This window comes from Cydia splendana, chromosome 5 (genome assembly GCF_910591565.1).
Source record: "Cydia splendana chromosome 5, ilCydSple1.2, whole genome shotgun sequence".
Taxonomy (NCBI): domain Eukaryota; kingdom Metazoa; phylum Arthropoda; class Insecta; order Lepidoptera; family Tortricidae; genus Cydia; species Cydia splendana.
In genome coordinates, this window is record NC_085964.1 from 14,453,771 (window position 1) to 14,467,356 (window position 13,586).

Here is a 13,586-nt window from a genome sequence, read left to right on the forward strand (position 1 = left end):
GCGGCTAGCCCCTTTAATCGCATTAAGTTACGGAGGATATAAAGGGGATGTAGGTGCGCTACGCGAAATAATGAAATCTCCACAGGGCTTACCCTCGGTGAACGAGTAAACATCAGCTAATTGTATTATATTTATACAGATGCGGGAAACGTTACTCCATAAGTGTTAAACAAATATTGTAACAGATCGGATACCTATAAAAAATATTCTATTCTGTATTAATTAAATAGAACATCTAAGTAGGTATATATTGTAAAGAATCATATTCGGGTTATGATTTTAATTATTACTAGGTATATTTTTATAACACATCTTTTATTCAATTATGGTTGAAATACAAAGTAAAAATTAGTTGCTTTTGATTTTGATTTGTTTTAATTGAAGCTTGTGTCATAACGGCAATAGACAATGTGAAATATGACGTTGACAATGTATCCACTTCGATTTTCAAACAAAGAGCATCGCGTCTTTGAGGGACTGAGTTTCACTCTCACCCCTACCTCTAGGTATTAGGTATTCTAAGCGCTTCAATGTCTTCATCCACTTCAGATCTGTCTTCCGTTCCGACACTATAGCTTCCACACGCCTACAACCTGCATATGCTAGCGAAAGATAATCATGGGAGAACGATATACCTTCGCGCGCGGATTGAACATATGTTCACCGAATAAATTAGTTCCTTCCTCACCTCGAGCCACAGGCGAGACTGCTAGGAAGTTGGCAAGCGCCGCACCCGTCCCGTGGCCCATGAGGGTCACTCGCTCCGGGTCTCCACCGAACGCGGGTAGGTTCTCGCGCAACCAATGCAGGCCCGCCACTAGGTCCATCAGTCCGAAGTTACCCTGCGCCGACCCCTTGGCACCAGTCTTTAAAAAACCTGATAACAACAATTTATATACATGGTTATATACATATGTAGTTTTAAAGGCCCCGTGGATTAAGGTTCTGCTCTCACTCTCACTAAGCGTAAGCGTGAGCGAGATGGATATGCATGCCCGGGATCGCGATATTTTTTTGTAAGATTGACAAAAAAAAAAGTAATCGATGACGATGACTTCGATCAAAAATAAAATTGCGCATTTTTAGAAGCAATTTTCGTATTTTTAGATTACGTGTAAAAAAAGTTACAAATTTTTAAGGCGCATTTTAGACCTAACTTTATGATTTTTTTCTATCAAGCAAAAGTCAAGAAACCAGGTTTAGAATCAAAAAAGTTAGTAGAAAAACACCTCAAGAATGCTAGTAAAATAATGGTAACCGTATGGTAATTATGGTATTGTATTGTGATCTAAAAAAGCGTTACGATTTTTTATATAGGTACTCTGCTAGGGCAACCTACTGCACCGTTAAGTGGTTCAATATCACAAAGTCAGTGTCATGCAAAGAGTTGTCAACATATATTATGTATGTACATATTTAGCGTCCAATTTCTCATGAAGTTTAACTTTAGCAATACATATAAAGTACCTCTTTAGATTTAAGTTAAATACATGGAGTAACATGTTTATTGTGCATATTACAACTGACCGTACCCGTTAATACGGTAAGATACTACTTACCTATACAGCATATAAAGACATGCTATTTTCTATGAGCATACCTATTTGCATCCAATAAATATATTTTACCCTTCATCTCATGCATGTTAACTCATGCGAACAGACAAAGACAATCCAGATCCTTACACACGATCACATTATTCTTACTCAAATTTTACAAAAATACTGACACGCTATTTTCGATTGTCACCGCATTCAAAGGCTGCATTCTTCCATCTCTCAATTGGTGTAACTTCAATTTTAATATCAAAAATAGAATATTAATATAGGTACTAAATTAGTTCTTTTGCATATTAAATTTTACGTCATGAAAATATACTTCGATATGACTCTTGATCTAAGCGATGAACTACTTAAGCTGGTAACGTCTGTTGCAGTTTATTCAAGATTTTATTTAAATAGATATCTGTCAATAAACAGGATACCTATCTACTTGTTTTATTGTCACTTACAGAAAGTTGACAAAAAAACCTTTGTATTAAGGATTTCAATGCCGTTGAGAGTCATTCATTTGTTAAAGATAAGGGTTTTGTAGCTCCAGCGTTGATAAAATAAATAAAGCCTCGAAGAACATTTTCCACGGTAGAAGACTAAAGCTTTCACTGTATCATTTTAAAATCACACCGCAGACTAAAGATAATGGAACGAGATAAAGCGACCAACCGACCACGTAGTAAATACTTACAAATCGGAACCCTGAAATTCTCTCATTCATTCTTATTCGGACTCCAAAGAACATATTATTTAATTAAACAATTATTGCTTGTAGATGAAAACGTTTTTTGAAGTGAAAACTTCTTTAGCGGCGCTGTGCACTTTTTGTGATGGGGAAAAAATGTTAAACTCGCGACAGCGTAAGACGTAAGACGCTTCGTAAGGTTTTCCAAAATATATTTCTAACTAAATAACTAAACTTTAAGCGTTTATTTTAGCGATAACTCCGACATGTCTACATGGAACTCAAGGCGAGCTTTAAAGTTTAAGTTTATAATTCTGTAAATATTTCAGTTTGTTACAGTATACGTAAATACTACTAAGTTACGAAGACCTGAACTATAGCCATGTTTGAAACAAGCTTAAATAAAGTAGCCCGTTCAACATTTCAACTCGAGCAGCCTCGATTCACCCACTCATGGCTATTATAAAAAGCTTCAAGCAGCAAATAGGCCGTAAATGGGCTCTTTATACGTCAGATTGATGACTAATGCCACAAAGTTACGCCAAGAAATCCACTGAAAATCTTCTCAAACAAGACGAGTGCGCACACAAAGCTTTATTGAGTACTTTTTAACCGACATTAGACCAATTACAACAAGTATGTATATCTACATACTTAAACTTGGGTTTGGGTGGGTTTGGGTTTTTTTTTTACTTGGAGGGGGGGGGGGGGGTATCCCGAAAGGTTTTTTTTTATTACAGACTGATTGAATAAGTGAAGACGGGGTCTACGATGAATCTCAGCGGTTTAGTAGGTACCTAATAACCTATTCATTAATAAGGTTTGCTTTGAAGATACCTAGAATGTGTAAAATGTGAATGTTTGTAAGATAATACAGGGAAAATAGAAACAAGTCTGTTAACACTCGAAACCAACGACCAGCTTTGTTGAAGCTACCCTAGCTTTTAAAACACATACTTTAAATTTAGTAAGGAATAAGTTACATTATTTCATAAGGAATGAGGAACGCAAAGTAAGTATAGTTCAGCCATATTTCGGTAAAATTGATTTAAAAAAGATTTCCTTCTTGGAATAAAAGTTTCCTCCTTATTTTTAAGCAGTGTAGAAAATAACCTACCTTACTTACCTACTTCTTCAATTAATAAAACAAATATGTATAATAAAATATTTAGGTATATTCCTAGGTCCTAGCAATACCTATCAATGATATTAAATGCTGCAAACAAAAGCAAAATGGGAAGTGACGGTCACGTAAGCAGAGCTGTATTGGAATTGACAACCAAATGGAACGCGAAATAATACCTCTCAGGTCTCAGGCAAGAATTTCCTGTTACTCATACTCCGTACGGTGCACGAGAGTGGCTTTAAGTATTTTTTCATCATACATTGTTCATGCTTGCATAATTTGATGTAATAATTTGAGAAATAAGACGCTAGAAAACTTATGTTTCTATTTTATTTGATACCTACCTATAAAAGTTGTATAAATAGATTTGCAATGCCGATTTTTTATAAATTATAATATCCTCATTTTAGCGGTAGCATTAATATATATCTTAAGAAGTTAAATGCTAAATAACCAATTATTTAAAGTATCTCCTGTCGAGTTACTCCAATAATTATTTAGTCTAAACGTCAAGGTGTTCACTTACCCAATACACCTAATCTAAAGTTGATAGTGACTACAATGATGTTCCCGTGCGCCGCGAGCGTGGTTCCGTCGTAGGCGCTGCCCGAACTCCACTCATATGACTCCCCATGCACGAACACCAGGCATGGCAGTCCTCCGCCCTCGCTCTCGCCTTCACCTGGCAATTCGAATGTTTATATCACCCATTTGCTAAGAAAACTTAATTTTTTTTACTTAACTACCATTGGTTAACTTAAGGCCATCCCACATTAGCGTCTGCCGAGTGTCAGCGTCTAGTCAACTCTATGACTGCTGCTTGACGCAACGTTGGCGCAACTGCGCCGCTATTTTCCTGATTTTCCTTAGCGCTGACTAGACGCCGACAGTCAAAGGACGCTAGTGTTGGATGGCCCATAATCATGGTATATAAATAAAGGTGAACACTCAGCTACCTACTTATTAAAACTTACTATAATATCACTGTCATAAGCATCAGTCATGTCTCGGTATACATTATAATTAAACCCAAAATAAACGCAAAGCACTAGCCATTAGAATTCAATAATGAAACGTCATCATTGTTTTTATTGACTTTACATTCCACAGGTATATTCTAAGGTACACTGGCGTTCAAAAGTGCATGGAGATGTTTCAACCGTAATACCAGGTAATATGTATTAAGGCATTACGGTCGACATCTATCCATGCACTTTTTAACGCCACTGTACATTACAGTAAGTACCTACTTGTATTCATCAATAAAACAAGGGTTGACTAAATATACGGGCCTTTCCCTTATAATTAAAAATTCAATTCACACGGATTCGGACGGATTATTTACACCAACGAGGGAGATTAAAAGAATGAAGAACAGATGTGTCAACATCAATATTATTAGATTTCCGCTAGAGTAAAAAGGGCTTCAAACAAGCCTCCAAAATCAGAATAAGAGAGAAAGGTAAGAAATGTATTCTTCTAACAAAAACAAGTCATCCATAAAAAGCCTTTGTACCCTTTCGGCGACTCTTTGATGGCGGTAAACTGATATTGTAAGATATACTATATAAACGCGCAGGTGACAAAGTAATTTCTTTCTAATCCTAAGAAATATTAAACTCGCATCGGGAAAAAGGAGATTGTGAGCGGGGATTGAGGAAAAATAACGAATTTCTCATAAAAGAAAGAACGTGCGGTTAGCGAAATCGAAACACCATTTGCAAGTGACAGCCCTCAATTAAAAACTAATTATAAGGAGCAATATAATTCATTAGGTTATAGTCTACGAATTTGCAATATAGGTAGTTCTACAATAATTTAGGTGCTACGTTTACGTACAAAATGTTGAAGTAAATAGGTAGCTTACAACCTGTTAACACATTCACTGCCCCCAACGCACATGTGCGTTCAGCGTCATATAAGTTTGTTCCTAGGCCACGCCCCCTGGCAGTGAATGCGTTAAAATTTCTTACCATTCCAAAAATAAACCTTATTAGGCTAGATAAATTTAATGTGTTCTTAATTCTTAATAATAATATGTGGCTTTCCATCAGAGAAAGCCACATATATTTTAGAAACTAGGTGTTAAAAATATAATTTAAAATATAGAAGTTTTTTCTATATTCTCCTTAAGGCATTAAGTCCGCCATTTGTACCATCATGTATTACGCATTAAAAATTAAATTACTTAATAAATACATTAATATAAGTAATCGCCGGATGCTATCATCCGGTGTTTTATTTCAGTAATCTTACACATATGTCATTGTTTATCTCAGCTTGCTTTCCAATAGTAGCCAAGATACCAAATCTCGCTGTTCGTCTTCCTGCTGTCTTGAGGTGTCGCCACAAGGTGTCTCAGCCTCACTTCCGCACTGCTTGCAGGGGTGGGATGCACTGCAATGCACTACGGAATTGAGGCCTCGATACCTTCCGCCGGAGACGTTTCCACCTTTGTTGATTGTGCGAGACTCTCTCAAAATTACCCATTTTTTATAAGTATGTACTTGTACATTTATTGCAGTCATGTACTATATATACCTCGTTCTTTTAGCATTAGAAAAATTATAAATAATCTACACATCTTTTTATTGAAAAACGCTTACGGTAAAAATCAACGTGCAGGTTGAGTCGCAGGAGTATGTAGATATATACTTAGTTACACATTAAAGTTACACATGGGCTACAAATAAAGTGAGGTTTTACAAAATGTTACAAAATATATTTAAGAAAACTTACATTGATTTTGGTTTGAGCCCATTATAATTAGAGAAGTCCGTATTACATACAAACTCGATATATAGGGTGAAATCCTAGTTAACAGTGTTAACACTAGTTAAAATGCTGTTCTCATTCCTTCAAAGCCCCAAATGTCCATAACTAAATATAATATATATTTAACCATTAAGTCGATGCTGTATATATCATTATATATGAACTGTGGCTCATAGTGGTATCAGCTCAGACTGGATAAATTGTAAGAAGTACACACTAAATACATAGTTGGCTGGAGAGGAGAATGATGCCAATTCATGTTTGTTCAATATGTATGTATCGCTTATTACTTATTAGTAGTGTTAAATGTCTTTAGTTTAGATATTTTAACATGTTTTTTGGCGATTTCTTTGGGCATGTTACAGAAGTTCCACTGTATTAGAAAATATATAAGTACATTTAGACATTTTTGTTTAAGCTTTAAGTAGCTACATAAAGCTTAAACAAAAATGTCTTAGAGATTTAAATACATAACTAAATTAGTAGAGATCCAAACCACTCAGCGTCATTTAAAATTAAACTTCAACTAAAAATCACTCTACCATTATTTATAACTTGCTGCTTACAATACATTACCATTAATTATTAACATATAGAAACAGAGAGCTCTTAACACTGCTTATAATATGTAAGTTTAATTTTAATGAGTAAATTACTACACACTCAGAAAAACATTAACGTTTTTAAAAGATCTTTATTTTAAAGGAAGGCTAAAAAAAGGAGTTAGTTCATAAATTTGAACATGTCTTATTAAATTCTGGCGGTTAGAACAACACCAAGTACCTAATTGTGACGTTCTACGGGTAAAGGTACCTTATGGCGGTCGGCGTTGACGCTGTTATTACTTATTATTATTAACGACGCTCCAATACTAATATACTAATGCGGTGCAACGCGATGTAAGCGCCAACCGCCTTAAGCTTAACGACGGGTAAGCCGTTTCTTAAGAGTAGTTTCCTAATTTTTCTATTAGCTTTAGGTTTCCATACCTCAAAAAAAAAAAACGGAATCCTTAAAAGGGATTACTCGCTCGTCTGTATGTCCGTTTGTCACGGCTAGTTTGCTTAAAAATTACTAAACCGATAGAGTTAAATTTGGTACTCATACTTATGTAAGTCGGTGACCCAAACACGGACGAGTAAGGCAAATAATTGTTTTTGTTAATGGCAACCATTTTTGTTAGCTGTATAATAAAATAAACAAGTTGGCTAGTTGTGAGAATTTCAAATATTTTTTTATAACTTTATGTTGAAGTTATTATATACTACATATATCTAAGTTTACCATGACATTTGATTGTATTGTTACAGTATATTTACCGAGTGGGGCCTGTTACACGATAAGAGCAAAAAATTAAAACATAGATTGTACTCCTACATAGACAAAATACATTGCGTCTTAGAATAAACCTTTAAAGTGTACTAAAAATCAATACACAATGGTCAGTTTGAGGAGTACAGCCTACAGTTTAAATATTTGCTGATGTTATAGGCACCCCCACGGTATACCGGGTGTGGCCTGTAACACGAGCAAAGAATTAAAACATAGATTGTACTCCTCAAACCGTGACACTTTTGTTCAACAACTTTTAAAACTTATGAAGTATTTAGACTCCCTATTTTTCATACAAAATAAATATTATCTTCAATGGACGCCATCGCCATGCCATATCATTGTGATTGACGTTGCTTGTCACGCCTTAAACATAACAAAATTCGCAATACATTGCGTCTTAGAATAAACTTAAAAGTGTATTAAAAATCAAACCACAAGTTATTTTTAAAAGTCGCTGAACAAATGTTGGTCAGTATGAGGAGTACAGCCTACAGTTAAATTTTTTGCTCATGTTACAGGCCACACCCGGTATACAATGACAGCAAAACCCACCCCACATAATTAAACCCCAATCACAAGCAATTACAAGTATCCGAATAACGAAAATTCTAATAGATGTAGCCGTGTTGTTACTAGGTTCAGAATTGTTTACGGTGTACGTATATACGCCGAAAAATACTGACATTAGTACAGATATTCGCAAATCCGTGCATATTAGTTTGGTTAACGGACGGTGAATTAGCGGGGAAATAAACTGAATAAAGCACAAGCACCCAGCACAGATTAACGATCGCTCGCCGGCCATCATCACCATAACTCGTCAACAAACGACGTCAGGCCCATTATGCTTTATTATTGTTCCACTCTAAACAACAGGTGACAGAAAAGGAATCTGCGTATAATAAGCTCATTAAAACACTCATTAAAACAGATCTTGGGTGAATTATAAAGTAAGAATGTTCACGTTGGCACTCGTGGAGTTTATTGCATAATAAAACAAATAAACGCTTAAACGCGTTTATATCTTTCAGTGTTCGCACTTCCATAGAGGTATTACTGTAATGTTCTGCCGCCAGAGTGCAGCTAAGCTAGCTAGTAAACCACAGAGTAACTTATACATACTGTGCCTCAAACTGTTTTTTGACAAGTTTTCACAGACAATAAAATATGACATTGATGCATCAAGGCCGTTTGTTAACCTACGGCCTAGCCTACTGGCAAACGTGGAAATCGAAATTTAGTTATCTGCCTCTTCATCGCTCGAATATGCAAGAGTGATAGAGAGGTTAGATAACGACATTTCGATTTTCTTCTTTCGCAGTAGACCCCCAGATTGTGATGGATAGTGGTAGTGACGACCCCTACGCAGAGTTTTGCGTCATATGTAATTGCTATCTATCTAACAAAGAAACGCGCATATTGGTATTTCATAAAAAAGCGGTTCTTGCACGCACTTTCACCTGCAGTTGAAAATTACACGATAAAAGACGGCAACTTATTCGTATAAAATTCTATGGGTAGCCGTGCGTTGCATACATTGATCTTAACGCCTTGCGGCTCTTATTTTCCAAGTTTTCAACAGCCTCGGTAGCGTGTCGCGTCATGGCCCAATCCCGAGTTATACGTTCCAGAGCAGTAATCGATACAATAACAAATTCTGAAGTCTGTGTTTACGCATCGCCGCACCGCGTTTCAGCAAAGTTAACAATGAATCCTCTTTAATACTTGATAAGCGAGCGTTTCAATACCCCTTTCTTGATAAACACGATTTTAATTCCTTTTATTCGCAACTTCTGCCTATTGGGTGAAATTTGAAACTTTATTAACAATTTTCATTAGATTCTTCGAACACAGATATGCTTACAATTCAGATCAGTGCTACCTTTCAATATAAAAAAAAAACGAACAATTGCGAGTTAGATTTTTTCCTGTACTTGTAGTGTAAGACGATATTTCTTGCTTAATTTCATAGTTCTAGGTCAACGGGAAGTACCCAATACATTTTGATTCCCGTGAGAGCGTCGTTTTTAGCGGCATACACGTTCGTTTCTTTTTTTACGTTAACTTAGAAGTTTGATTTTTTACAGCTTTAAGGAAGTGGAGACTTGAGTACTCTCTCCTAAGCCGAATAGCGCTATCTCAAAAACAAATGATTTTGAAAATTGAATTCTCAGTAATAGAAATTAAAGTATAAGTTAGCAATGAATTTTCTTTTGAGATAGCGCTCTTTATCTTAGCAGGGCAGAGTATATAGATTTAATTTCAACTCGATACGCGTTCCCGAGATAAAAGGTCTGGCAGACAGACCGACAGACGGACGGACAACAAAGTGATCAGTATATAAGGATTCCGATTTTTCCTTCTGAGATACGGAACCTTAAAAACAAGCAACTTGGTTACTTATAGGTTCGGTACAAATACAGCTCCAATACTGTATTTAATAGGTGATCTGTACACCTAACATGAGTACCTATGCTGCGACAGCATCTCGCACGTAAAATAGACGAGGCGTATCTTTCAAGAGATTGGATACTTTTTGGAGATTGGATTGTAATAAACCTTAAATAATATTCCGTACCATTCACAGGAACATAAATGTTGACGTAGAGACAGTCCTCGCTCTGATTGGCCAGCAGTGGCAGCAGGCGCTCGAGCTGCCGGATGCGCGCGCGCGGGTGCAGCAGCAGCGCCTCCTCGCGCGGCGTCGCGGCGGGCGGCACCTGCGGGCACGCCGGGCCCGACGCGTCTGCCAGCCGAGTCGTGCGCCACTGGGATGGGGTCACCGGCGGCATGTATCTGCCGATAAATACCTCATGTTGCGTGTCATTGTACCTCCCCTTATCGTCTCAGTAGGTATGCTTAGGTCGTAGTCGTACTATCCCACTACTTGAAATCAACTACCTAAATGTGAAAAAACTGTTTTTTTTTAAATTGTAAAATGATTCATAGCCATTTCACACATAATTATCGTAAAGAAATCGTCTTTGCGCCACCATTTGTTAAGAATCCATGGAAATTACTTTTGTATTCAAATCTGGCTTATATCTAACAAATTTTCTATTTATAAGATTACCTACTTGAAAAAAGTAAATATCTTAGGGCGGGATTCCACCAGTGTGCGGCACTGTGCGCCACAAGCATATTCATTACAAAAATGCTTGTGCCGCCCAGTGCCGCACACTGGTGGAATCCGGCCTTTAGATATTTAAATGCTCAATGTTCAGAATACCTACATTACAACAAACAAAACAACGTAGTAACTTAAACTCACCTAAGGCTACCAAGTGGTGGTGTGGCATATGGCACTCCAAGATAAGCTTCGACCTGCGGATGCGAGTGCACCACGATTCCCCGCAGAGGGCCATACTTAGTCCTTACGACGCGCGTGCTGTATTTGTGAGCGGAGAGCGCAGCCGCGCAGCAGACGAGCCACGCGTGAAGCGCGGCGAGGTCCGCTCGCATCACGCGCACGGGGCGGGCGCGGGACGGGCGCGGGCGCGGACGGGACGCGCCGCACCTGCGCGTCACGCCTCCCGCCGCCGCCGCGCGCAAGCGCTCGCGCACCGCCCCACGCGCATGCTCATCCTGACACACCCTTCTCCCGTGCCCGCGGCCACTGTTTAGATCGAAATAATCATCGTTGATGGTTTAAATCCATACTAACCACTTTATCCATAAACCTTAACAATCATCAATTTTTTCTTGCTAACAAACACATACTTAAATTAATTAGGATTGAGAGAGATTGTAACCATGTTCAGAGAAATATTGTTTTCTAGAAATCTTAACGACTTACCCGTCTCATGTTTTTGGCGTGGTGCAAATCGGCCCAATTGAGTCAACCATTGGTTTTACCTGAAACAAATATATTTCTTTTATTTAACAAGTATTTGCCATGCAAACAAAACCGTATATGTACACAAGAAAAGAATTAAGTAGATGTGTTCATTGGTGAACGATATTGAAAATCGTTCCCCTCGGGCTTACCGGGTCAGCGTTTATTACTAAGTTACTACGTAACAACTACGTTATCTGCTATCATATACGAACGTAACATCGAAAGAATACAGTAAACGGCATAATAGGATAGTGTTCTATAAAAGACCGCGTGTTTCGGCGAATTCGGCGTCGAACTACTTACTTCATTCGGAATTCATAATTCATAGTTAAGTAGGTATTCGTATCATCACAAATCTGAAATAGGTAACAGTTCCCTGTCTTGAATGTCATGATATTCTTGAAGACAGTTTTTTAAGCAATCATTTGGTATTGCGCGTATGTCGTTTACTCAACATGTTTTTTTTTAATATCACATCGGTGGCAAACAAGCATACGGCCCGCCTGATGGTAAGCAGTCATCGAAGCCTATAGACGCCTGCAACTCCAGAGGTGTTACATGTTAAACAAATCTTAACATGAATCCCAATGACAAGTTTAGGTACCTAAATTGGATTATTAGAATGCCACTGACTTACTGAATAACACTGATTTGTGAGTGTCATATTGGAAACAGATCGAAACGTGAAATTTATTTTACCTAACCTATTCTGAAGGTTCTAATGTCATTTAAATTTTATTTAATCTGAATTATGCACATTCGGATAATTTTATACTAATTAAATAGGTATACATCTGATTTCAAATGAAACACAAACACGACAACAACGCCGGAGTTGTAAATGAAATTTGCAATCTTTGTTGTAACCTCTGGCAAAATACGGCCCAACAAAACTTGACAAATTTTACTGTACGCCCCTTGCAATTAGAGTTAAAATTAAAAGCGTTTGTCAACTAGATGAGCAACGTTACCTCCCGCGGTATCAATCCGATTCCTCTCCACTACGAAACTCGAACGAATCTTAATTTGCTAAAATTTTCCACGACGAATATAATTATCACTCAAGCTTAGATATTTAAGGTTGACGAAATATAAGGTGAGCCGATCTCTCGAAGTTTGAACAAGATCGACTCACTTTGTATTTCGTCAACTTTACTTGGTACTTGTATTTGATTAAGTTCCAGACAATGACAACACGAACATTTCAAGTAAGCTTTTCAAGTGGCCTCTGGCGTCCAATGTGACTACTTTTAAATTCGACATAAAAGTATTATAATAAGTAACTAGGTATTTTTTTTATAAAGACGCAACCTCACTAACAACCTGTTAAAACATCTGAACATTTCTTTAAGGATTATTTAACACTATATGCTATGCACATGTGTCTAGAACCTAGGTATTCATGAATGTTTCCGCACGCCTACCCTATTCAGTTGCGCAAGCGACTTACAAAGAGCCGGGACGGACATCAATCACAGCCATGACACGCAAGAGCTTTGTGATTGTCCCTCATTTCCCATCACAGACCTTGATGTCTCGTCAAAACATGAGTTTAATTTAATGATACAAATACAGTGATACGGTTATGAAAGAACGTTTATTAAATATTTGAATAAACATAGCAATTATAGCGGTGCGTAACTTTTTTAGACCTACCGACATACGGTGACTGATGAAGTTACGGCAGGGAACGGCCTCGCGTTCCAAATGTTTGATGTTAAGTACCTATGTAGTTAGGTAACGTAATTTTGTCGGTTGCTTTAAATTTCTTGCTAACTTTGGACATAAGTATTTCATGCTAATCAAATGTTGGTAGCTTAAGTATAAATACCATTTCCTACTACAAGCAGCACTGATGCGTGGCAATAATTTGTAATTTACGTACCTACCTACCTATCATATCTATCAAAAGAAAATCGTACTTAGTCTGCTATTTTTTGTCCACAACAGACAAAAATACAGAGCGTAATAATATTTTCAAATTAATAATGTCAAGGTGTTGTTATGCCATAAATAATTCAGTGGAAACCTTTTTAATTAGTGCCATTAATTTGCATATGAAAATGGTCGGGCTTTGTTGCGGACATCCGAAAGAATAAGCGCGGCACAGAAGTGCTCTCGAAATATCTAAAATGAGGTCATTATGGAGGACATTTCATCTTGAAAGGTTTGTAGATTTATTGTTTTTAGGGGTTTAAGCAATGCCGCATCCTTTGTCATGTCATGCTCCCTGGTACCTACACATAAAATGACAATTTAGTACCCAAAAGATAC

The 13,586-nt window shown here is 37.3% G+C and overlaps 1 protein-coding gene across 1 annotated transcript in view; it reads right to left on the bottom strand.

The window, feature by feature from the left end:
* The window catches only part of LOC134790786 (neuroligin-1-like), an 88,544-nt gene that overhangs the window by 12,572 nt on the left and 62,386 nt on the right, over window positions 1-13,586 (bottom strand). The window contains exons 2-6 of the mRNA XM_063761720.1: window positions 11,271-11,329; window positions 10,746-11,090; window positions 10,053-10,270; window positions 3,891-4,046; window positions 689-877 (exon numbers count right to left, since the gene is read on the bottom strand). Of these exons, the coding sequence (XP_063617790.1) occupies window positions 689-877; window positions 3,891-4,046; window positions 10,053-10,270; window positions 10,746-10,936 (754 nt within the window). The 5' untranslated portion in view covers window positions 10,937-11,090; window positions 11,271-11,329. The remainder of the gene's footprint in view (window positions 1-688; window positions 878-3,890; window positions 4,047-10,052; window positions 10,271-10,745; window positions 11,091-11,270; window positions 11,330-13,586) is intronic.